General features: G+C 41.8%; 1 protein-coding gene, 1 long non-coding RNA gene and 4 other non-coding genes across 15 annotated transcripts in view; all 6 read left to right on the forward strand.

Moving 5' to 3' along the window:
• Positions 1-14,032, forward strand: part of LOC123831597 (mediator of RNA polymerase II transcription subunit 18) — a 111,532-nt gene extending 97,500 nt beyond the window's left edge. For all 10 annotated transcript variants that reach the window (XM_045858588.1, XM_045858585.1, XM_045858586.1 and 7 more), the window contains 7 exons: positions 1,013-1,200; positions 1,968-2,121; positions 6,010-6,065; positions 7,190-7,251; positions 8,543-8,680; positions 9,528-9,604; positions 11,847-14,032. In XM_045858588.1, the coding sequence (XP_045714544.1) occupies positions 1,013-1,200; positions 1,968-2,121; positions 6,010-6,065; positions 7,190-7,251; positions 8,543-8,680; positions 9,528-9,604; positions 11,847-11,862 (691 nt within the window). In that variant the 3' untranslated portion in view covers positions 11,863-14,032. The remainder of the gene's footprint in view (positions 1-1,012; positions 1,201-1,967; positions 2,122-6,009; positions 6,066-7,189; positions 7,252-8,542; positions 8,681-9,527; positions 9,605-11,846) is intronic.
• A 4,552-nt stretch (positions 14,033-18,584) lies between these two features.
• Positions 18,585-24,832, forward strand: LOC123832166. The gene is made up of 5 exons (XR_006788010.1): positions 18,585-18,671; positions 19,745-19,778; positions 20,803-20,836; positions 22,139-22,171; positions 24,340-24,832. It is a non-coding gene; the product is annotated as an uncharacterized LOC123832166 (long non-coding RNA).
• Positions 19,386-19,589, forward strand: LOC123832409. The gene has a single exon (XR_006788061.1). It is a non-coding gene; the product is annotated as a small nucleolar RNA SNORA73 family (small nucleolar RNA).
• LOC123832411 lies at positions 20,447-20,651 on the forward strand. Its single transcript, XR_006788063.1, has one exon. It is a non-coding gene; the product is annotated as a small nucleolar RNA SNORA73 family (small nucleolar RNA).
• LOC123832410 lies at positions 21,532-21,735 on the forward strand. The gene has a single exon (XR_006788062.1). It is a non-coding gene; the product is annotated as a small nucleolar RNA SNORA73 family (small nucleolar RNA).
• Positions 22,829-23,031, forward strand: LOC123832412. Its single transcript, XR_006788064.1, has one exon. It is a non-coding gene; the product is annotated as a small nucleolar RNA SNORA73 family (small nucleolar RNA).
• Positions 24,833-27,648: the final 2,816 nt, after the last annotated feature.

Raw genomic sequence — 27,648 nt, forward strand, 5'->3', positions numbered from 1 at the left:
ATATATATTTACATAGCTGTGTGAGAAGGAAGTTCTACAAATCTGAAAGCACTAGTGCTTGACACATAAGCTGTGTAGACAGGGGACAGAGAAAGGTCTAGAGAAAAAGACGGGAGGTCTGAAAGAGAGCTTAGCATTCCAGCCCCACAGACTGGAGCTGGTCCTCTTATTCTCGCCCTCATCTGTCCCGAAACACTGCATCTGTTCACACCAGCATTGGTCTAACACCTGCTCTGTCTTTTTACAATTCCAACAAATTGCAACTGAAGACACCTTTTGGCAAGTTGGAGATGTGCCTTACTAACTAAAAGAATTATTATAGAGCTGTTGCAGCATCCTACTTGTTATTTGGTTTGCCATCACTTTGTATTTGCTGTTATATTTATTCCATATCCTGGAAACAGACTGACTGTTTAGGTCAGAGTTTGAAGATAGACTAAGTCATGGTTTTATGCCTCCAGAGTATAAAGGGGAAAGGTTAGTTTTCATCTTTACTTCTCTTGTTTCCTGGGATTAAATCGTCATTTTGTCCTACTGCATTGTTAAACCAAAGGGAAATGGATTAAATATTTGTATTAAATATCCTCCGTGAACCAGGAACAGCATTAGGCGCTGTGAGTCTTCTCATTTAATCAGTCCAAAGCAAACTTGCACCTGCCGTGTAAGTTGTCAGGGCCCTATGTGCCAGACACGGGTGCATTCTAGAATCCGTCTGTTTCATCCTCCCAACAAGCCAGTGAGGTAGGTATCATTCCCATTTACAGAAATGTAAGTTACTCCACGTAAAGTAACTTACAAGCTAGTAAATAAGTTGTAGAGCTAGGATTTGAACCCAGAGGTTTTAGATAAATATCTGCTAGAAGAGTTTCTTAGTGAGATTTTTAAAGTTAAAGGAGTGAATCCTAAATTATTTTATTCATGGACTTTTCCATAGATAATCACTATTTTTGCCTTGCAAATCAGTTGTCCTGTATGTTTCTGAAAGGAAAATATAATTCTGTTAATTTGTTAGTCCAGACGATGAAGAAGAAGAGGAGCAAACCCACCCATCTGCATTCAGTGAAGACTTGCCGCCTACCTCAGTCGTTCCTAAACTACCACAGTGTCTGCAGGAGGAAGAGGAAGAGAAGGAGAGTGACTCAGACTCAGAAGGTCCTGTTCAGTACCGAGATGAAGAGGATGAAGATGAAAGCCAGAACAGTAAGAAAGGAGGGGAAATCAAAGGAGAAACTTCTTTTACAGATAAAGCCACTTGTTGGTCATAGCAAGTGAAAGATGAATGGAAACGGGCACCTTCTCCCATCGAGTCAGCTGATGTTGGACTGTGAAGGACTCTTGACTCTGAAATTTGATGTTCCCACTGTTACAGCAAGCCAGTGAAAGGGAGCCACGTAGATTGAGTTATTCAGGGTTTTTAATTAAAGCATTATTTATCTTGATGATATGAAAGAATGTGGAGGAGAGAAAGTCAGTATTTAGACCATCTTGAAAAGGTGAAAGTGATGCTGTCCTCCAGTCTAATGAATTTACTGTGTCCATGGGGCAAAGGAAAAAATATGTGCATGTGCACAAATCTAGGAACAATGGAATTCTAATTCCTAAAAGTGGGAAAACAGCCTTAAGAATAGGAATTTTATGAGGTGTGTTAGTGCAAATACCTTTTTGCTGTAATTCAGAGAGCTATCCCATGCTTAGATTCTCTCCTATAGCAATTCTTAGGAGAAAAATACAGAGGCCTGGTAGAAGGGAGAAGTTATTTTTAGCCCATCTGAGTCCATCCGACAGAGGAGATTTTTAGGTGTCTTTAGATTCACCCCCACCTCTGTGTTAGCTGGATGACTGGAAGCCAAGGAGGAGGCTGGGAGATACAATATTGTTATATTGTTTATTCAGACTCTTGCCTAAATCTCAACCATGTGAAGTTCAGCCGTAAGCTTCAACATTTTTTTTCTTTTCCTTGTGCAAAGGTGCTCTGGCCAACAAAGTGAAGAGGAAAGACACACTAGCAATGAAGTTGAACCCCAGACCAAGTGAACCAGAGATGAACTTGAACTCTTGGCCTCGAAAAAGCAAAGAGGAGTGGAATGAAATACGGCACCAGATTGGGAACACGCTGATCCGGTAGGCCTTGGTTAGAATACACTGAAATACCTTGGTTTGATTTCATTATGACGGTGTGTATGTTGGAGATTTATTTTTATTTTGTGGTGGAGCATTCATTTATCTTATGCTGTTATATTTTTAATTTTAGAAATGACATAATTTTTAAGAATACATATTGTGCCCAGTTGGGTATTGTCTAAGAATTTGGAAATTAAACCATAAGATAGACATAAATTCTTTAAGTTTTAGAGAATTCAAGTGGTTCCCAGGACAGCAAGACTCCTTTGTCATTTATCCAGTTGCTCAAGCATGAGATGACAGCCCAATTAACGATCACACCCACGTTTTTATTATATCTGTTGCACATGTTCCATGTAACTGCCTCTTTGAAAGTGTTAGCATATTTTTCACGTCAGCTGGACACAAAAGCACAGACAAACTGAGTGTAGGCCAACTTCCTGCACATACAGTACACTTAAGAGTTCAAGTGTACTACAGGCAGGTGTTTCCCAGCTGTGTTGTCTCTTAGTGGAATGAGGAAGAGGAGGTGGAACGCTTGACATATTACTTACAAAGGAATAAGGATGTCCACTAACTGAAATGTATTCTCCTCCCCTGTCTTAGACACCTGGCTTTGCTGTTGGCTAGGATGACAATCTTAATGCAAAACTGTGGCCCCCTGATTGTCAACAAGAGGCCCTCAAAATTAGGAATTAGTTAAAGATGGAGGTCTTTGATAATCTTATTTTAAGATATATTATGAAGCTAGAGTAACCTAAACAATATGGTACTGACATGAAGATAAACAAATAAATCAAGGGAACAAAAGACAGAACACAGAAATAGACCCACTCATATATGTACAACTCATTATTAACAAGATACAAAGAATTTCATTGAGAAAGGATGGCTTTTCCCACAAATGGTGCTGGTGCAAAAATAACCAATTCATGCTTTGTACCATACGTAAAAATTAACTCAAAATGGGTCCTAGACTTAGGTATGAAAGCTAAAACTATAAAACATCCAGAACAATACGGACCAAAGATTTTCAGATATGATCTCAAAAACATTGATAAATTGCACTTAATAAAAATTTTAAAATTTTATTCTTTGAAAGACATTGTTAAGAAAATATAAGAACATTTGGGAGAATATATAAAGTACTCTCCAAACTCAGTAAGAAAACAGCCCAATTTTAAAAGGGGGGAGGAGCAGAAGATTTCAATAGACATATCACCAAAGAGGATATACATAAGGCAGGTAAGCTTATGGAAAGATGGTCAATCAACATCCGAAGTCACTAGGAAAGTGCAAATTACAACCACAATGAGATACCACTACAAGACCACTAAGCTGGCTAAACTTACACAATTTAAGAATGAAAATACCAAGAGTTGCTGAGAATGAGGAGTCAGCTGGATTCTCATACACTGGTGATGGGAATGTAAGATAGTAGACCTACTTTGGAAAACAACTTGTAAGTTTATTTTTAAAAAATCAAACATAGCCCTGACTGGTGTGCCTCAGTGGGTTTGGTGTCATCCCACAAACTGAAAGGTCACTGGTTCGATTCCCAGTCAGGGTGCATGCCTGGGTTGTGGGCCAGGCCCTCATCTGGGGCCTCACGAGAGGTAACCAATCGATGTTTCTGTCACACATCAATGTTTCTCTCCCTCTCTTTCTCCCTCCCCCTCTCTCTAAAAGTAAATAAAACCTTTTTAAAAGAATCAAACATATACCTACATATGATCCAGTCATTCCATAACCATTTTTAATAGCCAAGAATAAAAATAGAAACAAATACCCATCAAAAGACGAATGCAAAAACTGTAGTATAGTCATGCAATGAAATACTACACAGCAATAAAAAGAAATGAACTGTTTATAATGCCACAGATTGGGTGGATTTCAATAATTATGCTAAGTGAAACAAGCTTAACCAAAAGAGAGTACATATCATACGATTATATAAAATTTTAGGAAATGAAAACTGATATATAGTGATGTAGAGCAGATCAGTGTTTGCCTGGGGGCAGGGAAGTGGAGGTTACAAAGAAAATGAGGAGCCCTGGCCAGGTAGCGCAGCTGGGTAGAGCATTGTTTAATACTCTGAGGGTACGGATTTGGTCCCTGGTCAGGGCGCGTATAAGAAACAATCAGCAAATGCATAAATCAGTAGAACAACAAATCATTGTCTCTCTCTCTGTCTCTGTCTCTTTTCTCTCTCAAATCAGTAAATTAAAATAAACTAAAAAGGGCCCTGGCTGGTGTGGCTCAATGGATTGAGTGCTGGCCTGTGAACCGAAGGGTTGCTGGTTTGATTCCCAGCACATGCCTGGGTTGCGGGCCAGGTCCCCAGTAGGGAATGCACAAGAGGCAACTACACATTGGTGGAAAATTAATTAATTAATTAACTAACTAAAAAAATGAGGAGATTTTGTGGAGGAGATTGCAGCAGGTAGAGTTGTGCCTCCCCAAAAGGTCCTAACATCTGGTACCTATGAATGTAACCTTATTTGGAAGAAGGATCTATGCAGATATAATCAAGCTAAGATCATATTGGATTAGGGTATGTTATAATCCAATGACTGATGTCCTCTTAAGAAGAGAGAAATTTGGACACAGAGACGCGCATGCACACACACACACACACGGAAGATGCTGTGTGACTGCGGAGGCAGAGACTGGAGTAATGCATCTGTAAGCCAAAGAATGCCAAAGATTGCTGGCAGCCGTCAGCTAGGAGGGAGGCATGGAACAAATTTCCCCTCGGGGCCTTTAGAAGGACCTAGTCTTCCCAACACCTTGATTTTGGACTTCTGGCCTTCAGAACATGAGAGATAAATTTATGTTCTTCTAAGCCACCCAGTTTGTGTGGTAATTTATTACAGCAGCTGTAGGAAACCACTACTAGGGTGATGGATCCTGCTAATGGTTTCTTTCTTTTTAAAAAAAGATCGTATTTATTTATTTTTAGAGAGAGGGGAGGGGAAGGAGAAAGAGAGGGAAACACTGATTGGTTGCCTCTTGCACACCCTCAATTGGAGACCTCACCCACAACCCAGGCATGTGCCCTGACTGGGAATCGAACCAGCAACCCTTTGGTTCACAGGCCAGTGCTCAATCCACTGAGCCACACCAGCCAGGGCTGTTTTTAATGAACATTTTAAAAAGAAGATCTTATTTAGAAAGACAAGAAAAACTTTGACATAGATAAAATTTTATGTTGTATATAAAATGGGACTGGGAGTTTCCTATGCAGATAATTAAAGAGTAATCAGCATGTGGTTCTAATACTGTCTGAGAAGTATAAAGGTAAGAAGTGAATTAACTCTGATTCCAAAAATGGCACGTTCTTGGTAACATCTCAGAACTATGAAGGAGATGAGAAACGTCATCAAATGTTTGACAGAGGAGACCGAATTTAAAATCTTATTCCCCATCTTGGTTTCTTGAATCAGAATTTCTTAATGTGCCTTGAGGATCTGTGTTTTTTAGCAGATTTCCTGAAGGAGCAAATCTGTCTGGGAGCCGCCAGTCCAGTCCAAACCTTCCTTTTACAATAAGTACCTTCAGGGTCTGAGTGAGCTTTTTTTGTGGTGATAGGGTTTGTAGGCATCAGAGCTAGAAGCAGAGTCCTGGCCTCCTGTTTACACGTACAATTCCTTTTTATATTGTAACATATGTATGAACACTCTCAATGTGAAAATTGCTTCATAAACAGTAAGTCAGATAAACAAATGAATATCCAAACAGTTTGAAATTGTATTGATTTCTTGCTAGTATAGGGACTAGTATAAATTAAGACAATCACAAGTCTTCATAAACAGGACTAGGAGGTTTAAAATAATCCTCCAATAATCTTATAATCCTCCTACAATAATCTTATTTATCTCTTTTTAGACGACTAAGTCAAAGACCAACGCCAGAAGAACTTGAACAACGAAATATACTACAGCGTGAGTCCAGCTATGGAAATAAAGTTGTACAGATTTTCTTCCTTTATTTCTGACTTTAATATAGAGAAGAGAAGCATTTTCTGCAATGGTCGAGGAGAGTATTCTAGCCAAGGAAGGACCATTCATAGCTCTTCCTCTGAAGGAACCAAGTTCCCCCCAACTTTCCTTATAAGACACCATTATGGCATTGTTTAGTGTACTGGGGTACTGCAGAAAATTTAGTTTTAATGTTCTCATGGTATCTTGAGACTGCCTTGGGCGTTTGGGAGTATCTCCCAGTGTATGGTAGACTCTGCCCCACTCTTCTCTTTCCTCAGGGAAGAAAGATAGTGGCTGTGCACTTGGAGGGGACCCTCCTATTCCTAGTGGAGTCTGGGGGCTGGGCCCCAAAGCACGTCCCAAACCAGCAGACCTCCTGCCTTTTTCATCTCTTAGGACTTGCATACCTCTAAAGTCATAAAACAGAACCATGTATTCATTTTCTGTCTGTGTGCATAATTAACTTCCTGAAACAGCATTCTGATGTAGTACAGATTTACTTTTTCAGAGTGTAGGGTGGAAATTTGACCCTAAAACTCTGCACACCGAAGAAGGTGAGACATCATAGGGTTACTTGTGGGCATGCTCACTTTGACCACTACTCCGCCCCCGCCCCCCGGCCCTGTTCTCTCCTCACTGTTTGTGAATATGCAGCTTAACCACTCAGTGCACTTTGATGTGCGAGTCTTTAGACATACCAAACAAAATTATCTTTGAGCATGAATCTGGAAAGGTTTTTTAAAGGATACATAGTAAATATTTTCACCTTTGTAGTCCAAAAGCAAAAGAGAGCTGTTATTTAGGTATTTATCAGACCATTCAAAATGTAGCCATTTAAAAATATAAAAAGCAGTCTTAGCTTACGGGCAACTAGCTGGGTTTGGCACCATGGTTTGCCCCCCTTGCTCTTGAGTGTCTGACTATACCACTTGACGACAAAATTGTCTTGGTTAGCTATCCCCCAGGTTCATGTCTTATTCTGGCTTGGAGCCTGTAAGTTTGGATATACTGTCATTAGTGAAAAGTTTGATATGCAGGTTGCCACTGTGAAGTAATAGTTTTTTGTTTCTGGCTGTCAACTGTAGCTAAAAATGAAGCTGATCGTCAGGCAGAAAAACGCGAGATTAAACGGCGGCTCACGAGAAAGGTAAGTGGCCCCAGTCTTTGGTTTTGTGTGTCTCCTGAGTTCATGTCTTATATTGGAATGACCTGGCTGATTGGAAAGAAATGATTGGACTGAAATCACCAGAGATTGCTATGAACATAGAATACATGATACAAATACAGAAAACAACACAGCTTTGTCAAGAACTTCTCTTTTTCATTTTCACTGTTTAATAAAAGCCTGGCACAAGAAGATGCTCAATAAATATGTAAAATTTTACCTTTTCTTTGGTAGACCTGGGGTCTTGGTGCAGAGACTGTAGAGCCTGTTGGAGTATAGAGGTGGGAACAGGACGAGCGTGTAGCATTCAGTTCTGCGAGGCAAACTGGTTGTTTTCTTGTCAGGGAAGGAACTGAACTGGCCCTTAGTAATATCTGAGAAATATGAAAAACCAACTAGGATTTTTCCCTTGGTCTTAGATCAGTTAAGGAAAAATATTTTTTGTACAAGACATGTTTTAGCTTTTAAGCTCTGAGATTAGTGCCTTTTTTCTTTCCTTTTCGCCATAATAGTTTGTAATTGCCTGCTGTATATTCTTACTTGGTCTGAGTTCTCTAGGTGTTCCTTAAAACAGAGGAATACCCAGGAGAGTGAGGGGATCTAGACATTTTCTTCCTGATTTCCCCCACTTCTCCCCTTCCCCAGAACCAGAGGAATTATGCTTGTTAGGATAAGAGTAGCTAGAGGCCTCAGCTGGACTTGATGCCTGCAGATTGAGCAGGTTGCCTGATGATGCGATCTTAAACCATAACTTACTGCACAGTCTGCCGTCATGGACATTGTTCGTGTTGAAATTCATCCTTAATATTACGCACTGGACAGTGTTTTCGTATTAAATGCATTCAATTTCTAATGTATTATATGTGAGTTTATAGTCCTAATCCTTTTGCTACTCAGAGTGTGGCTCATGGACCAGCAGCATTGGCATTACCTAGGAGCTTGTAAGAGATGCAGAATCTTAGACCCTACCCCAGACCATCTTAACTAGAATCTCTATTTTAACCAGATTTCTAAATGTCTTGTATGCATGTTAAAGTTTGAGAAGCACTGGTAATACTGGTTACAGTGGTTTATAGTACATTCAGAAGCTTAAAAAAAAAAAAAACAGCTCTCAATACCCAGAACCTTGGGAGGGACCTAGGCATCAGTGGCGTTTGAAGGTCCCCTCATGATTCCAGCGCCAGCGAAGTTGAACACTGGGTTAGAGGCAGTTTGAATGCATGATTGATGCTGATTCCTGGCATAGTCAACTGAGAGGTTCCATTTCTTTTAGCTCAGTCAAAGGCCAACTGTGGCAGAGCTACTTGCCAGGAAGATTCTGAGGTTTAATGAGTATGTGGAGGTAACAGATGCTCAAGATTACGACCGGCGAGCCGACAAACCGTGGACCAAACTGACCCCTGCCGATAAGGTCTGTCTCTCTTTCTCTCTCTCTGCAAGACACTAACTAGAAAGGACAGCCACACACAAAATTTCTATGTTTGATATAATGTTAAATTTGTAATCAAGACACAAAATGTCAGATTTACAAACCAAAACTTGATATTAATGACTCCACCACCAGCACAAAGCTGGAAGAAAAGTTGCCCTGGCTGGTGTGGCTCAGTGGATTGAGCACGGGCCTGGGAACCAAAGGGTCCCTGGTTCGAGTCCCAGTCAAGGCACATGCCTCAGTTGTGGGCCCGGTCCCCAGTAGGGGGCGTGCGGGAGGCAACCACACATTAATGTTTCTCTCCCTCTCTTCCTCCCTTTCTCCCTCCCTTCCCCTCTCTCTAAAAATAAATGAATGAAATCTTTAAAAAAAAAAAAACTGGAAGAAAAGAAAGTCCCTGCTACATCACAGTACAAAAACCTGGAAGGAAATAAAACACCCTTTGAATGATGGTTGTGTCGGTTGGAGGAAGCTTGGGTGGTATACTTTAGTAATTACCGTATGACACTTTATAAATGGGAAAAGCAGTTTTACAAGCTGTGGAAACTGTAAAATGTACAGTATCTCTTTTAAGCTCTTCAGGTGTTCCGATTCAACTGGAGATGGTAGGTTTACTGTGAGAAGAATGGCGTCAGGGCAGGCGGTGTGTCCTGGCTCAGAGCTTCGCCCAGCGTGCTGCCGACCTGGCTCCTTTCTTCCCCCCGGGTTGCCTACCGCAGGTTACAGCAACTCACCAAGTTAAGCACAACAGAGAATAGATGGCAAATCACACTGCTGTATGATGGCAGACAGAAAGTGCTGAAACATTTTCGTTTTCACTCCACAGGCTGCCATAAGAAAAGAACTGAATGAATTTAAAAGCTCAGAGATGGAGGTTCATGAAGAGAGCAAACATTTTACACGGTAAGAGCCACAAGACCCAAATACTATAAACTAATGTTCCACCAAAAAGCAAACATACCAGCAGAGTTGTTTAGATGGGAAGGATGCTAGTCACATTGTTTAAAAGGACATTCAGGTCCTGGCCGGTGTGGCGCAGCGGATTGAGTGCCGGCCTGTGAATCCCAAAGTCGCCGGTTGGATTCCCGGGCAGGGCGCATGCCTAGGTCGCAGGCCAGGTCCCCAGTTGGGGGTGTGCAAGAGGCAACCAATCTATATCTCTCTTGCACATTGATGTTTCCTTCCCTCTCTTTTTCACCCTCCCTTCTCCTCTCTCTAAAAATAAATAAATAAAATCTTAAAAGGACATTCATTGTTGATTGTCCTTAAGACTGCATTAAGAAAAAGGGATGGCAATTTAGAATCAATTGTGAATGCCTATACTGAATGTAGCATTTTAATGTTTATCCTTTTATTTAATCATTGCAATAAACTTTCAAGGTGATAATATCCTCATTTTATTGATAAAGAAACAAGCTCAGGAATGTTGACTAGCTTGACATGCTAGTAAGTTGCAGAACCAGGATTTAGGGAAAGGAATAAATGATTAAAGAGCCACTGGAGCTGTGGCTGGGTGACTCAGTTGGTTAGTGCGTTGTCCCAATACACCAAGGTTGTAGGGTTGATCCTTGGTCAGGGCACATACAAAAAACAACCAATGAAAGCATAAATAAGTGAAACAACAAATTAATGCTTCTCTCTCTCTCTCTCTCTCTCTTTCTTTCTCTCTCTCTCCCCCTCTCCCCATCCCTCCCTATTCCTCCCTTTTCCCTTCTCTCAAATCAATTATTAAGTAAGTAATTTTTTTAAAAAGCCACTAACTTCTCTCTTCCCTGTGCCTCACTGTCCCAGGTTATATATGAGGAAATTGTTGCTGAGTTAGACAAGATCTTTCTTACCTTTTCCAGTTTCAGATCTTTGTAGCGCAATGATGTTACCAATTTCATATATAAACTTTTTTTTAATCAGCTGTCTTCACGAAACAGCCAAGAAGTATTTTGATTTGGAATTACTATTGTGAGTAAGGACCCACCCACCCACTATCTAAATAATCAGCTAGCCAAAAATAAAAATACTGAACATATCTAGGTGACTCTCAGAACATTATAAAAAGAAGTTAAATAAAGAAGATATAATGCCAATTCCAGTTTGCTTTAAAAAAAAAAGGAATAAGCAAAGTTGGAAAAGGAAATATTGTTAAACATTTTTCAATCACAGTATAAGCAAATGGCTATTTTAATTAGAGTTTAATTATCACTAAGGATAAATCTTAAAGACCCAATGTTGAGCCTGACTGCTGTGGCTCAGTGGGTTGGGCATCATCCCACAAACCAAAAGGTTGGCAGTTCAATTCATAGTCAGGGCACATGCCTGGGTTGCAGGCCATTTGGGGGCATGCAAGAGGCAACCAATCAATGTATCTCTTGCACATGGATGTTTCTCTCCCTCTCTCCTCCTTTTCCTGTCTCTCTAAAAATAAATAAAATCTTTTATGTATAAGTAAATAGAGTCTTTTAAAAATACAAAAGAGGAAGGCAGACAATAAACAAACTGGAAAACAAATTAACTGTGTTGAGTTTGACAAGCCTGTGCCACATGGGAGTTAGAGAGGCCTAGAATACAGCTGGATATTCAGTCTGGAGTGCAAGGAGAAAGCAAGGTCTAAAGGTAGCACATTTATGAGAAAAGAAGGTGCTTCTTAACAGAAAACTTGTTTTTGTTTTTGCTTTTTTTAAGATTTTATTTATTTATTTTTAGAGAGGGAAGGGAGGGAGAAAGAGAGAGAGAGAAACATCAATGTGCGGTTGCTGGGGGTCATGGCCTGCAACCCAGGCATGTGCCCTGACTGGGAATCGAACCTGCAACACTTTGGTTCGCAGCCCACGCTCAATCCACTGAGCTACGCCAGCCAGGGCAGGAAACTTGTTTTTAAAGAGTGTAATTGAGGAAAATAGTCCAGGAAAGCATATTGAAGAAAAAGGAAGGTTAGGGGAAAGAGTGTTACCGAAGCCAAAGAAGAGAGTTGTAAGGAAGGAAGGAAGAGGGTCAGGTCTGTCAGATGCTACAGAAAGGTCAGAAAGAACCAGAGTGGAGGAGAGGCATATTTTCAAATATTAAAACGTAATATTTCATTAATATTAATGTAATCATAGCACAGCAGTGTACGGTATCTGTTACCTCGGCTCTGTTTGATCTTCTCTTTTAGCTACCATCGTCCATGATGCTGGAGTTTGAGAAAGGAACTAAACAACCCTCCAACACAGGGCACTTTGCTGCTTCAGTCTCCAGAATGACATGGCGGGCACGCGAGCACTCACCAGCACAGCCGGGATCGCGTCCTCTGGGATGGGCTTCTGGGCTGAGCAGCACTTCTGTGAATGTAGCGTTTCACTGGAATGGATTCTCAAGTGCTGCCTTGAGCAAAACTGAACACTGCCAGTGTGTTGAACTTTGTAATGTTGTAGCGGATTTGAGGCGTCTCCCCTCACCAGCCACAAACGGTCTGGGCCACTCGCAGTTTCCAGTTTTTATCGGCTGCACCACACCCTCAGCCCAAGCTGACGGCCTGTGCTGAGAGGCACAGTTCGCACCGTTAGCCTTACCTGCTCTGTCCCGATTGTGAGTCCCATTGTGGAGGCACTGAGTTCCAGCCGTCGAGTCCAGTTGGTGCGGGGGAAACCAAGAGGGCCCCAACCTTCTGGCAAAGGGGCCCCCACTTCCAGGGGAAGCCTTCAGACCACACCGGCGTGTCAGCGTTGCACTATACCTCTTGTAACACAGCAATATAGTCCTTTTCAGGACATCCAGCCTGAAAGAAGCTCAGGATCTGACAAGTGCTTACTTCCTTTTTGACACAAGTTATCCTGATTTTTATTATTTTTTAAAAGTCTTGAAGAAGTAATGGAAACTTATGTTCACTCTGACCTGCAACCAGATTTCAATTTGGAAAAATGCAAAAGCATATATGTTTTCTATATACAAAACCAGAAAAGCCTTTATGTTAATGCCAACTTGGTGGAAAACTGACCCATGGCTTAGATGTTAAAAGCTGTTGTACTTACATTGTACCAAATGATACTGTAAATCATTTTGACCAGTAGATACATTCCCCTCCATAAAGCAGAGTTGTAGCAAGTCTGTGGGAGCACTTGTGTGCTGCCAGCCCCCACACTTTCAGGCAGAATCACAGCAAGGTCCTAGGGATGTTACATTGGGTGCTAGGTAGGACAGGTCCTCAGAGAAGCAGTTAGGAAGAGAACAGCCATGACCCACCGCTCCTCTCTTCCTCAGCACAGATGTTTGCCCTGTCCTGCTGCCCCGCTCTGGCAGCCTCCACCCCGCTCGTCCCTACTCTTCCAGCCTGGCGTTGGCTCAGCCCCACCCTGCTTTTTGTGATATTTAGTAATATGATTTCCTAAAGCATGATTCAGTTGCTTTCTTTGAATTTTTGTTGAAAACCTCACAACTTCACTATTTCCCTCTAATTCCTGTCCACACTAAATGGAAGAAAAAAATAGTTTCTATTTAACTGATGAATGTGGCTTTTTTTTCTTTCATGTTCAGAAAATTGGAGCTGTTTTATAGAGTTCTGCAGTCCCCATTGTTCTTTATGTAATTTCAGTAGATTCTTGTTCTTCTCCTTTCATGTCCATTATTATTTGCTGAAGAATCAAAATGTCATGTCAAAACAAAAAAACTCAAGCAACCTTAAAGAGCAGTGTCTTCTGTCAGTGTGCGGAATGGGGGTATTGGATTTCGCAGTTACTGTCAAATGCTCTATGTCTGTAGAGATAGATATATTGGGTTCACATCTCCTTGAAACTGACATTTGGTAGGACTGACGGCAAGATAAGTGGAGACTGTAGAAGTTGTTAGAGATCTGTGTATAAGGTGGCCTCACATTCACTGCTAATTTGACTTCTTTTAACCTTTCTGTCCTGTTCGTTTGGAGAGTACTTGGCCTGTGCCAGAATCCTCTGTGGTTTACAGTGACATTTTCAAACTCTTCCTTCACTGCCTTTCTTTCCCTTAATGTGCCAAGCTTAAAATGGGATTTGATTTCCTGAGTTACTTGTCTGTTTTCGATGTGCCACCAATGAATCTAGTTAATCTTTCATCTCATTCATGTTCCTTTGGAACAAGATACTTTGGGGGTCAAGTCTTTTCAGGTGTTATATATATATATATATATAAATAAAGGATTTTGTGTCCTTTCTGTGTAAGTAACAATTCGCAATCATGCTGTATAGAATAAATAAAAGCCTGATGTATTGTACTTCAAAATGCTTCCCTCATGTACAGAATCTCCTTGTAAAATAAGTGATTGCATTGTATATCAGTCTTCCTACCAACATTAATTATTAAAGTATTTTAGAATTTTTAAAAACTATACTACTCAGGTATACAGTGTTTATTTTATGTGCTACTTTATCCCAAAAGATTTAAGCCAGCTTAAAAATGATGCCTGAAATAGTGCAAGACATCCTCAATGAGAAGTCGATGGGAAGGGGTGGGGAGGAAATGACAGTCAGAACATTGAGGTGGCTGGAGATGAAGGCTGGTCATGTTGGTTGCTGACAGTGCACACGTGTGGAGAAAGAACAGGCTTCATAGAGGAGAGCCAACACGAATCCCTTGGTAGGTACCAGGTAACCGTACTCCGCCCTTTAACCTGTTTACCCTCGACAGGCAGGTAAGTAGGAATACTGTATTTTGTGGTGTATACAATCCATATCCACGTTTTTGGCCCAAACTTTCAGGAAAAAGATTTTTTTGTTTTAATTTTTTAATTTTCTTTATATTTAGAAACAAAACCGTTTATCATATTCCAGGACATTATTTTGCATACTTTCTAGAGTTATACTTTTAATGCATAAGTATAAATAAAAGAATTAAAAACATTTATAGATACAGAATTTGTATTACCCATGGTAAAATGCACATCCTTGTTTTTCGCTCAAAAAATTGGGCAAAAAAGCGCCCATTATACATGGCAAAATACGGTACACCTGTTTCACCAGTGAAGAACCTAAGAGGGGAAGTTGCTTCCCCAAGGTCAAATTAGATTGTGGAATCACTCTGCATATATTCAAGGACAAGCAGTTACATCCCGGCCATCCCTACAAGGATTACTTGTGTGGACCACACATAATTAGACCTCAGGCTGACGTCGCAGTAAGATAGTTCATGCCTAATCTGCTCCCTGGCTAGCAGCCCAGTTTCATTCCTTGTGTCCTCACTAGTGACTCACTTTCTACTTGTCACTTTGGAGACTGGTGTTGATTAGTGCACCACCCTTTACTAAGGGTTTAAAGAAACCATGAGTCAGAACTCCTGTCATTGTGTTCTACCTACTCCCAGATTTTCCTTCTATTAGTCCTCCAAAGATGCCTCAAATTGCCATTACCCTTTTGAGGTTAAACATTGTCTCCAGAAGGGTGTTTTATGTTGCCCAATGTTGGCTGAAACGGTGAGTTTGCCACCCTTAAGGATGCAGATTACTGTACCCCAGGAGAGGGAGGACTGGTGTAGAGTTCGAAGTTTGGAAAACCACTATCAAAAAGGGGAAGTCCGTGGATACTAAGTGGGAGGGGATGAGGTAGGAAGAGTACTGAGAAAAGATGAGAATGTACAACAGGGAAGAGCCAAGCCCAGAAACCAAAACACTCAATTGCTGATTTAATGCCAGCTCTAGGAGGTCTGAAGGGAAAAGCAGGAACCGCCAGCAACCTGGACCACTTCTTACATCTCTTTTGTGTGGATACTAGTAATGTCTTCCCCCCAAGAATTTTTTGCCTCCGTCATAAAACATAGAGGTCATCTGACAGGAACAAACACCCTCAATTTCCTTCCATCTGGTGCTGAAGAGACACACACCACTATTTATTTATTCACTAATTTTAATGTTCATCTCCTTCCTACACCCCTCCCCTCCGCCTGCAGTCTTCCTTGGACCCTATTTTCTCTTCAACTTACTGCCCTATCTCCTGCTTTTCCTATACTCCCTTCACATAACCTATTTTAACAACTTAAATTTCTGTACAGTCTAAGCAGTTGAGCTAAAGGAGTGACAAGTGGAAGTGAAAGACATGATGGTAAACTGAACAGGCTTCTTGACAGTGGTTATGACCTGTGGCCTGTACACACTGTTTTCCATTTCTAAAGCCATGTTCACTCAACTCATTAAAATGGAAGTCTCTCCCTGGCTAGGTGGCTCATTTGATTTGGAGCATAGTCCCATGCACAAAAAGGATGCTGGTTTGATTCCGGTCAGGGCACATGCCTAGGTTTTGGGTTCGATCCTCGTTCTAGACTTGTACAGGAGGTAACTGATCAGTGTTTCTCACATGGATGCTTTCTCTCTCTCTCTCTTCCCCCCACAGCCTACTTTCTCAATTAGAGACCACCACCGTATGTTCAGCCTCCCAAGCCTAAAATTTTGGTATTGTCTGCAAGTTTCTCTCTTACCTCAAAGGTCCAGTAGGACAACAATTTCTGTGGATTTTCCATCTCAGATATGTCTCTTGATTTATTTATCTCCTCTTGTTTACCATCCAAATCCAAAAGTCTGGAGGACTTTATAACCTCCAGCCTCTCTGATCCATCCTTCAAATTGCCACTAGAGTTACCTTTCTAAAATGCAAAGGCAGTCACGGCAACCCTTTACTTCACAACTGATCGGCCTCTAGTTACCTAGATAAAATTGAAACTCAGCCTGGACTACAAGATATTTTGTAATTCAGCTCTTGCCAACTTTCCAGTCTCATGAAAAATCCAGGCACTTCTCCTGTTAATCTTCCTCATCACGCTGACTTCTCACCCTTTCTGGGAGACCACAGCTCTGCTGGTTCCTCCGCCTGGAATGCTGTCCTCAGACACACCCCACCGTCAGCCCACCACCCCTGTACGATTCCTTCGAGTTTTAGCTCAAATTTTAACTTCCCAGGAAAACCCCCTTAGCCTTTAGCATATTGTTCAGTTGCTCTTTTGTCTACATTCTCAGACTACTGTATTTGGGCCAGATAGCACATATCAAGTCGTGGTGTATTTTGCTGCCGTGACTATTTCCCTACCATGAGCTCTCAAGGATAGAAAAAGGTATTTCATCTAGAATCCCTGAAGTGGCAGGGATTCTAAATAAGTTTTAGAATCCCTAAATAAGGGGTTCTAAATAAATCTAAGTTTATTATTCTAAATAAATAAGTCATATCCACTAATAAATGTTGAATGAGTACTTGAAAGATAACTGAATGCTGGTAATATCCACCAGAGAAGTAGCAGAATTATTTGCCTTTCTTCCTCTAAACTACCGGTTCTCAAACATTTTGGTTTTGCGGTCCCCTTCAGAACTTTAAAAATTATTCGGAACCCCAAAGAAATTTTGTATCTATGGGTGATACTTACAATACACTAAAATTAAAACTGAGACATTTCAAAAATATTTACAATATCTTTCAAAATAACACATTACACATTAATAATACATTTTTGTGAAAAATGTCTATTTTCCCAAAATAGTGAAAAGAATGGCAATATTTTATATACTTTTTTAAAATCTCTTAAATGTCTGGTTTAATAGAAGACAGTTCAATTTTCATACCCACTTCTGCATCCAGTCTGTTACTATATGCTGTTTTGGTTTAAGTAAAGGAAGAAAGTCCAGTCTCACACAGTTGGTAAAGATGTTAGCTGTTCTTTCAAGTAAAATGGTATTCCATGAAAAAAAAAAAGTGGCTATTTCAGCTCATAATGCAATCACATAAGTTCTTTTTCGATGGGTAACCCCTGTACGTTGGTATGCAGCAAAAGTACTTTATATATATTTCTCACTTTGTCACTCAGAAAATTAAAAAGTTGGATATTCAAAAGTCAAGAATAAAATTAATGATTATTACTTCATCAAGGACATTCCTAGATGAATGTGACTTTTATAAAAAATAAATTGATGATGAAAAAACACTACTACAAGTACAGTTTGGTTACAGGACCTGGAGACATACTGAGGTACCAGCAAATTTACCCACGATTTCATTTTACATGAGTGCAGAGTCAAAACAGTGAAAAGGGCAAAGAAAGTATTATTATGAAACAATTTTGACATCATGGACCCCCAAAAGAATCTCGGGGACCCCAAGGTCTGCCCCACTTTGAGAACCATTGCCCCGGGCCTGTTTGCATCTTAGAATCTGGGTAAAAATACCATTGTTTTAGAAGTGCTGTGACAGAAAATAATGTAGGTAAAACACTAAGCCCAAACTCTTATAGAATACCATAAATTTTTCTACTCAGCCTAGTCCAGCTGTGATAGCTCTGTCAATTTACCTAACACTTATTCACCTAACACCATACTCAAAATTGTATCACGTTTGTAATACGTATTTTTAGAAATCTTTACTTTGCCTAATTCTTTATACTAGAGGCGTGTGTGTGTTAAAATATACTTAACATAAATTTGACCATTTTAACCATTCGTAAGTTTACAGTTCAACAGTATTGTACATTCACATTGTTGTGCATAGGAGGCTTTAGCCAATTCGCATAGGAGCGCTTGTCTTATTTACCTACGGATTTAACAAATGTTTACTTCATACGTGACAGTGCAGATTCAATCCCTTTTTAGACTTTTCGCATTTCTCTAGATGTCCTTGTCTATTTTGCTTACTTCTTACGCCTAAGTTATTTTTGGCGAGCTAGTTTAATGGCACATTCTCCAGATTGGATGAAGTGTAGAGAAGAAAATTCGGTATTAAATAGTACCTATCCGCCTACGTACTTAATCAGTTGCTGTAATTTACCTTCCCCAGCAAAGCCTCGAGGGAAGGCTCTGCTGTCGCGAGAATCCTCTGCGCCCGGTAGGGGTGGAGCTTAGCCGGCTGTCCAGCATCCTTAGCGAATCTCTAATTCCCTAACTGCGCATGACATGGCGCAAGCGCAATAGGCATATACGCTCGCTCCAAAAGGTATAAATAAGGGTGACTTGGCACAGTCGGTCTTTTCGGAGAAGATTGTTGTTGGGTGTTCATGGTGTTTGGTGAGTGGTTTATCCGCCTAGTTTCAATTCCCGGTCCAGTAGCCTGAACCTGGCAACCAACCTTTCCTGTGGCGGCGTTACTATTTAGAAGGATTACCTTTAGCGCCGTTCGTGTTAACGGCTCTTAACTCGTGCAGTGGGACTGGCTCGGATGTGGGCCGTGGGGGTCTCGCGTTCCGCGGGTGGCGGCCGTAACCAACGGGCGCGAGCGCCGACCTGCCGCTCTATTTTCCGACACGCTGAAAACGCAGCTCCACCTCACTCTCGCCGCGTTGTTCAGTTGTTACCCTGCTTCCTCTCAGTCTCTTGGTCGTTCTCCGTGGAGTTGCACGCAGGCCATTTTGTTCCCGACCCCCATCCACGTTTGAGGCCTGATTTTGAAACGGAGGGCTCTCAGTTTTTCCGCCAACTTTTGCCATATAGCGGTAATTTCAGGGCTCCAGAAGATTGTTTTAAAGATGAGATTGTTGCCTAAACCGCTCTGCATTTACCATTTCTTGGGCAGCACACTAATCGCATATTGTAGCTTCTAGGTGTGTTTGTGGTGCTTGTCTGAAAGCTAAGGTTACTGACAAGACTGCTGGTCAGTCTTGAACTCGAGTTTTGGTGCCTTTGGGAAGTTCAGAATGCCCCACAAACTGGATATCCCTGGGAAGTCGCCGAGGTCTGCATGAAATTAATTCCTAGCACAGTAGTCTGAATTAGAATACATAACCAACGTGGATACCCCGGGAGGTCACTCTCCCCGGGCTCTGTCCAGGTGGCGTAGGGGAGCATAGGGTTCTGCCCTGTGATGTACAGTCCCTTTCCACAACGTTGGAGAGAAAGCCGGGCCTTGAGTCTGCGCCTGCATATTCCTACAGCTTCTCAGAGTCCTTTGGACAATGACTGAGGGGACAAACCATGCAGGAAACATTTCTAGAGCAACAGTTCTCAACCGGTGTGCAGTACCTAACTTGAGTCAGGGCCACTGATCTTATATTGTCGAATTTGAAAAAAGTGTCAACAGCCAATGCAATAGCGGTTCACTGTGAATGAATGTAAATAAGCTCTTTACCTACCTTGTTTTGCAGCCTTCGGTCAAAATTCCAAATACCTTGATTTGGGGTAAGTAAATTTATGAATTGAATTTGGCTTTTCATGAAGGTGCTGTTGCTGGTTAATGTGTCCAGATAGTGCTAGTTTTTGTAGGTATGTTGTCGATGGCTTAGATGCACATTCGTGTTTTGGGAAGATGATCTTTTCCCCCTAGTAAAACTGCTAAGATTTTCATGTTAACTCATTTGATAGAGGAGAAATTTCTACTTAGCAGATGAAAAAATTGTGATAGCTTGGATTGACCTAGCCAGTCACGTCCAAACTGACACGTGAGTCATTTGACTCCAGAGCAGATGAAGGTTTGGTCTCATACACAGCCCCTCCTCCTGGTGCCGGAGTTGTTGCTGGGCATGTGCCCCTGCATTCTCCTCCAGCAGTGACTTGAATAACAGTGATTAACAGTGACTTCATTTACTATGAAGTAGTCCATAGTAATGACTGGTTGGGAATTGATTAAACTGAGCTATTAACTAGCAAGCCTTCCCACACCTACATGGGTAGTGTGAGATGAAGAAACTTTTTTTATGGATTTTTTTCCAAGGTATTGAGGGGTAATGCTGGTTAGCAGTACTGTCTTAACTCCAGTTGATGATTTATCAGGCAACATGGATACACCTGGGAAGTTGCTGTGGTCTGGATGAAATTTAGCACAGTGGTCTGTGAATTAGATTACGTAACCAACGTGGATAACCCCAGGAGGTCACTCTCCCTGGGCTCTGTCCAGGTGGCGTAGGGGAGCATAGGGTTCTGCCCTGTGATGTACAGTCCCATTCCACGACGTTGGAGAGAAAGCCGGGCCTTGAGTCTGCGCCTGCATATTCCTACAGCTTCTCAGAGTCCTTTGGACAATGACTGAGGGGACAAACCATGCAGGAAACATTTCTAGAGCAACAGTTTTCAACCGGTGTGCAGTACCTAACTTTAGTCGGGCACTGATCTCCTTAGATTGTCAAATATGAAAAACAACAATCAATGCAATAGCTGGTCACTGTGAATGAATGAAAATAAGCTCTTTGCCTACCTTGTTTTGCAGGGTTCAGTCAAGATTCCAAATACCTTGATTTGGGGTAAGTAATTTATGAATTAGATTTGGCTTTTCATGGAAGTGCTGTTGCTAGTCCATGCATCCAAATAGAAACTGCTACATTTTTGTGGACATGTTGACAGTAGTTTAGAGGTATATTAATGTTTTGGGGAGATGCCCTTTTTCTCCCCCCAGTAAAACTGCTAAGCTTTTCATGTTAATTCATTTGATAGAGGGGAAATTTCTACTTAGCACATGAAAAAATTGTGATAGCTTGGATTGACCTAACCAGTCACATCGAAATTGCACGAGTCATTTGATGTGCACGCCCCTCAAAGCCCATCCACAGCAGATGAGGGTTTGGTCTCATGCACAGCCCCTCCTGGTGTCGGAGTTGTCTCTGGGCATGTGCCCCTGCATTCTCCAGCACTGACTTGAATAACAGTGATTAAGTAGGTAAACCATGAAGTAATCCATAGTAATGACTGGTTTGGAATTGATTAAACTGAGCTACTAAACCAGCAAGCGCTCCCATACATGTGTAGTGTGAGATGAAGAAGAAACTTTTTTTTTAATGGACTTTTTTTTTTCCAAAGGTATTGGGAGGTAATGCTGGTTAGCAGTAGTGTCTTAACTCCAGTTGATAATTAATCAGATAGCGTGGATATCCCTGGGAAGTTGCTGCGGTCTGGATGAAATTAACTTCTAGCACAGTGGTCTGTGAGTTAGATTACGTAACCAACGTGGATACCCCGGGAGGTCACTCTCCCCGGGCTCTGTCCAGGTGGCGAAGGGGAGCATAGGGTTCTGCCCTGTGATGTACAGTCCCATTCCACGACGTTGGAGAGAAAGCCGGGCCTTGAGTCTGCGCCTGCATATTCCTACAGCTTCTCAGAGTCCTTTGGACAATGACTGAGGGGACAAACCATGCAGGAAACATTTGTAGAATAGCAGTTTTCAGCTGGTATAGCCACTAGAGTTTTTAAAAATATTCAGAACTTGGCTTTAGGCACTGGCCTCTTTTCCCTTAAGATTGTCTAATTTTAGCCCTGGCTGGTGTGGCTCAATGGACTGAGTGCCAGCCTGAGAACCAAAAGGTCGCTGATTCAATTCCTACTCAGGACACATGCAGGGTTATGCATGGGCTCAAGCCCCCAGTTGGGTGTGAGTGAGAGGCAACTGATCGGTGTTATATCTTTCAGGCATGGATGTTTCTCTCCCTCTCTTTTTCCCTTCCCATCTTAAAAATTAAAAAAAAATTTTTTTTTTTAAATGACAACAGCCAACACAGTACCTGTTAAGTACAAATGAATGAAAATAAGCTCTCTACTACCTTGTTTTGCAGCCTTCAGTCAAGATTCCAATTAACTTGATTGGGGTAAGTAAATCAATCTATAAATTGGTTTTGGCTTTTCAGGAAGGTGCTGTTGCTGGTTAATGTATCCAGATAGACACTGATGTTTTAGTTCTATGGTCTTGTTTTGGGGAGATGCCTCCCCGCCCCCCAATAAAACTCCTAAGATATTCACGTTAACTCTCATTTGATAGAGGAGAAATTTCTACTTAGCAGATGAAAAAATTGTGATAGCTTGGATTGACCTAGCTAGTCACATCCAAACTGACACGTGAGTCATTTGACTCCAGAGCAGATGAGGGTTTGATCTCATGCACAGCCCCTCCTCCTGGTGCCAGAGTTGTTGCTGGGCATGTGCCCCTGCATTCTCCTCCAGCAATAACTTGAATAACGGTGATTAAGTAAGTAAACCATGAAGTAGTCCATAGTAATGACTGGTTGGGAATTGATTAAACTGAGCTATTAACCAGCAAGCCTTTCCATGCCTACATGTGTAGTATGAGATGAGAAAGAAACTTTTTTTTTAGTGGACATTGTTTTCAAAGGTATTGAGGGGTAATGCTGGTTAGCAGTATTGTCTTACTCCAGTTTATGGTTAATAAGGTAGTGTGGATATCCCTGAGAAATTGCTGTGGTCTGGATGAAATTCTAGCACAGTGGTCTGTGAATTAGATTACGTAACCAACGTGGATAACCCCAGGAGGTCACTCTCCCTGGGCTCTGTCCAGGTGGCGTAGGGGAGCATAGGGTTCTGCCCTGTGGTGTACAGTCCCATTCCACAACGTTGGAGAGAAAGCCGGGCCTTGAGTCTGCGCCTGCATATTCCTACAGCTTCTCAGTCCTTTGGACAATGACTGAGGGGACAAACCATGCAGGAAACATTTAGTATGCTAAGATTTAAAATTCTTTTAAATTTTAGATTCTACAAGGTCTGTCCGGAAAAAGTCCAGTCATTGTTAATGTAACAAGAACTGATATTACCTGGCAGCCAGGGAGAGTGGATTGGAATGCACATGTGTGAACAATGAAGACTTCACTGTACTAGTCCATGGGCAGTAGACACTGTTGAGTGAGCGTCTGTATTGTGTGGCCATCATATTCAAAATGACTGAGCGAGTAGAGCAACGAATCTGCATCAAATTTTGTGTTAAGCTTGAACATTCCTCAGCGGAAACTATTCGAATGATTCAGAAGGCTTTTGGGGATGATGCAATGAGTGCAGCACAAATAAAAGTGTGGCACAAACGCTTCAAAGATGGTCGAGAATCTGTTGAAAGTGATCCACGTTCTGGAAGGCCTGCAACGAGCAGAACGCCTGAGAATGTTGAACGTGTACGGGCTGCAATCAACAAAGACCTACATCTGACAGTGCGAGAACTAGGAGCTGACCTGGGAATTCCCAAAACTACCGTGTCTGAGATTTTGACACGTGATCTTCGCATGAAACGTCTTGTGGCATAATTCATTCCATGGCTTCCACTACCAGAGCAGAAGGAACGTAGTGCTGCGGTTGCAAACAACTTGACTCAAACCACTACCAACGTACCAGATTTCCTCCGGAAGTCATGACCAGAGATGAATGGTGGGTCTAGGTCTCTGATCTGGAAACAAAGGCCAGATCTTCCAGTGGAAGGTGTTGGCCATCACAAGTTGCTCTTCCAAGGCAAAGGATAAGGAATACTATCTCGGTGCTCTTTGTTGGGAGAAGCAATATGATGAAAACAGCCACAGCTCTGGGCAACTGGTGGTTGGCAGCTTCTTTGTGACAATGTGCCTGCTCTTGCAGAGTTTTTTTTTGGTGAAACATCGACTCAGCCCTTCTATAGCCCGCATTTGGGACCCTGTGACTTCTGGCTTTTCTCAAAACTAAAATCACCTTTGAAAGGGAAGAAATTTCAGACCTTTGATGAGATTCAGGAAAATATGATGGGACAGCTAATGGCAATTCCAACAATGGATTTTGCAGAGTGTTTTGAACAGTGGAAGAGATGCTGGATTAACTGAGGTCCTAAGGGTCCTACTTTGAAGGGAACTGAGCGTCATTGTCCTATGTACAGAATTTCTTGTATCTTGTGTCTTCGCCCCAAAAAAAAAGTCGCCGTTGTTTTTTTCCCCCCCATAGTGAGTGGCTGGATACTTTCTGGACAGACCTCATAAATATGCGTCTAATATTTTTTTCTGTTTTCATTCAGGAGAGAAGAGGAGCCTCACCTTAATTTTTGGCAGCTGGCAATGCTTTTTGAGTCCTTTATTTGAGGGGGAAAGTTTGTAAAGTGATGTTATTTTTGGAAGATTAATAACTGCCCTTTGGTGTAAAGGGGAAAGAGGAGGACAGAGCTGCAAATTCTTGGGCATGGCTTCAGATCTATATTAACTAATAGACTGATAGAACGTTCCAATGGCCAGGTGGCCCACTTAAGTTTATAAGGAATTGCAGGATGCACTTTAATGTGAGAAGGTTTATTAAAACAGTATGGTCCATGGACCTAGACACCAGAATTTTTCAGAATACCTGAGGTAAAAAAATGGAAAAAAAAGATGATACTTGGCCTTTTTAAATCCTTCAAGTTGGTTTTCTAACTGCACTGCTGAACAGAAAGCAGGAGCCCATGGGAACCTAGGTGTCTTTATTAAAGATCCATTTTTAATGTACTTACAAATTATAATAAAGGTGACTATACATTATGCATATTAGTGTGGGTTTTTGTGTGGATGTGTGATGGACGTCAGCCAAAAGAAACCAATGAAAGGAGTAGTATAGCAGTTAATGCCTAAAGTCTCCTTAGCTCTTGCCTGTCCTGTGCAACCTCTTGTGCTCTTCGTGTTTAACTTGATATTAGCACTTGACCATAGGGAAGATTTCAGTTAGACCAGTCCTTACCTTCAGTTTCCCATGATGTACAGGCAACTAGAAGATTGGGTGTAAGTGGTAGTCACACAGCTGTTAGACCAGTTAAACCTGTTTCAGCATCTGAGTGGCAGACACCTGAGAGCCTGGAAGAAAACTGCCAACTAGTGATGTGAGGATGAGTCACAATGGAAACCTGGTCAAACCCTTGCACAGTCTGCTGGCACTGTGGGGGAGTGATAGGCGCTGCAGGATGGGGGCTAGCAGGGAACCACCTGGAAGGTAGAGTCTAGACCCTAGTGGGGCTGAGTGAACATGGTGTGTGGAGGTAGAACAGCCATGAGACAGTTGGAGTCAGGTTTAAGGGGAAGTGGGTGAATTTGGGGTCTGAGTGGTAGGTCATGGCCCAAACTGATGGAGAGTTTTACAGTTGGTGTTCAGGGCCAGAGGATAATTTCTGGAGTGGGACCAATTTCATAACAGCCATAATTACGGAGGACAAGCTAGGAGAGCTTTCTTAGGTTTTTAAATATCTAGATTGTCTGCCTAAACAAGCAGCACTTGCATTACTTAGTTATAAGCATCTGAATATTAATCCCTACAAATGTAAAGTATATTAATCTAAGCCAGTGTCAAATGAGAAAATGAACAAAAAGACTGAAATTCCTCAAATCCACAAGTAGAAAGTGGAACTTTTACACAGGCATCAAATCCCTGCAGACTTGCTAGGAGGCTTGCAAGGGTTTGACGAGGTAGAATTCTGTTTACCTGCAGGACCAGCCTGATGTGCAGCTCATTTTGTTATCACCATACACTCTGGAGTGCTCAGCGGTAGTGTTCGCTTCTCTACAACCAGAGATGATCTAAATGCTTAGTACAAATTCTTAGCAGAGCTCCGTAACTAGTGCTGGGCAGGAGATACACATTTCTCTGATGTCCAAAGTACAGCTGAAGCAAAACTGTCAGCAGGTAGTCTAGGTCCCACCCTACCTGCTGAAATTTATCTTGCAACATACCTGTCTAGACTTTCTGAACAGGTTTTTCTGGCCTTATCCTGTATGTCAGCAAGCCAGGGTTGCCAGACCTAGGAGTCATTGCCTAGGTTTGAATTGCGATGCCACCACCTGTCCAGGTGACCTTGGGCCAGCTATTTAATCTTTGCCTTTTTCCCTCACCCATCAAATGGGGATGATTAAAAGTACCTACCTGGGATTATAATGAGAAATGAGTTAATATTTGTAAAAAGCTTACTGAGAGTCTCATAGTAAGTACAATGTCAAATAACATTCTTTGACTTCTGGAGCAAACAACCAAGGATACAGTATCCAAAATTTTGTTGAATGAAGACCACCATTCATTTACTACTAAGCCAGGCTTGTATCACTCAGAGCCACCGTACCTTTCCAGGAGAGGTAAGAGAATGGTAATTAGTAACTCATCCAGGATCACCTAACTAGGAAGTAGGAAAACCAGATTTGGACCAAACTCCAGAACCTTACAATTCAGCGTCAAGGCAGTGTGGTAAGATCATATGCACAGCATTTCATCTAATACTCCATGAGCCTCTGTAAAGCAGGTACGCTTTTTGTGCCCGTTTTGCAGATGAGGAAACTGAAGTTGGAGGATCTGAGGGACTTACCCAGGTTATGCAACCAGCAAGTGGCAGAGCATGAATAAGGCAATTGACTACAATACTTGTATTTAACCTACATCACACCTAAAAACTTCCCATCTAGTTTAGACCACAGAACTTTTTTGCCCTAACCTAATGTAGTAACCACTATACCATAAAAACTCAGTTTAATGAATTATAAGCCTATGATGTGCTCAGATTTACTTGACTGGAAAGTACTAAACTGAAGAAGATGAGTACAGTTTCCTGGGCATCGAGAGCCCTACCCTGACCACGTCTCCCTCTTTCACCCCTTTTTGCCTTTGTGCGTGTCTTTTCTTGTGATGGAACCCACTTCATGACTACCTGACATTTGATGAGTACTTGCATGTGCTAGGCATTCTTTAGTCATAACAGCTCTATGTGGCACAGGAGCTTTTATTAAGTGTGCGTTATAGAAAAGGAAGACAAAGATTATTTGCCAAAGGCCACACAGAATGGACTTCAAGGTCAGAGCCTTTAGAGCAGCGGTCCCCAACGTTTTGGGCACCAGGGACTGGTTTCATGGAAGACAATTTTTCCACAGACGTGGGGTGGGGGGATGGTTTAAGGACGATTCAAGCGCATTACATTCAAGCCCACCTACTGCTGTGTGCCCGTTCCCTAACGGGCCCAAACTGGCACCGGTCCACAGCCCAGAGGTTGGGGACCCCTGCTCTGGAGCCTGAACTCTCAACTGCCATCTGCATTTTCCCTTCCACAAGCACCTGGCACCTTGAGCAGCTTTCCATCCTGATCATTAGCATTCTGATGTGATTATTTTTCAATTGATGTCCATCTAACCTAATAGCTGGGACATCCTCAAGGAATAGGACCAGATATGTAAGCTTGGTACTTAATAATGTGCACATCGCAAACGCTGGTCGATTGTTGTTTTTCTGTGTTGTTTTACTTAGAAGTATGTTAGTTTTTAAATATTTAGGAGTTTTCCAAAGATCTTTCTGTGATTGGTTTCTCCTTTAATTCCATTGTGATCTTAAG

This window comes from Phyllostomus hastatus, unplaced genomic scaffold, assembly GCF_019186645.2.
Source record: "Phyllostomus hastatus isolate PE091 unplaced genomic scaffold, TTU_PhHast_1.1 phas_scaffold_182, whole genome shotgun sequence".
Lineage (NCBI taxonomy): Eukaryota > Metazoa > Chordata > Mammalia > Chiroptera > Phyllostomidae > Phyllostomus > Phyllostomus hastatus.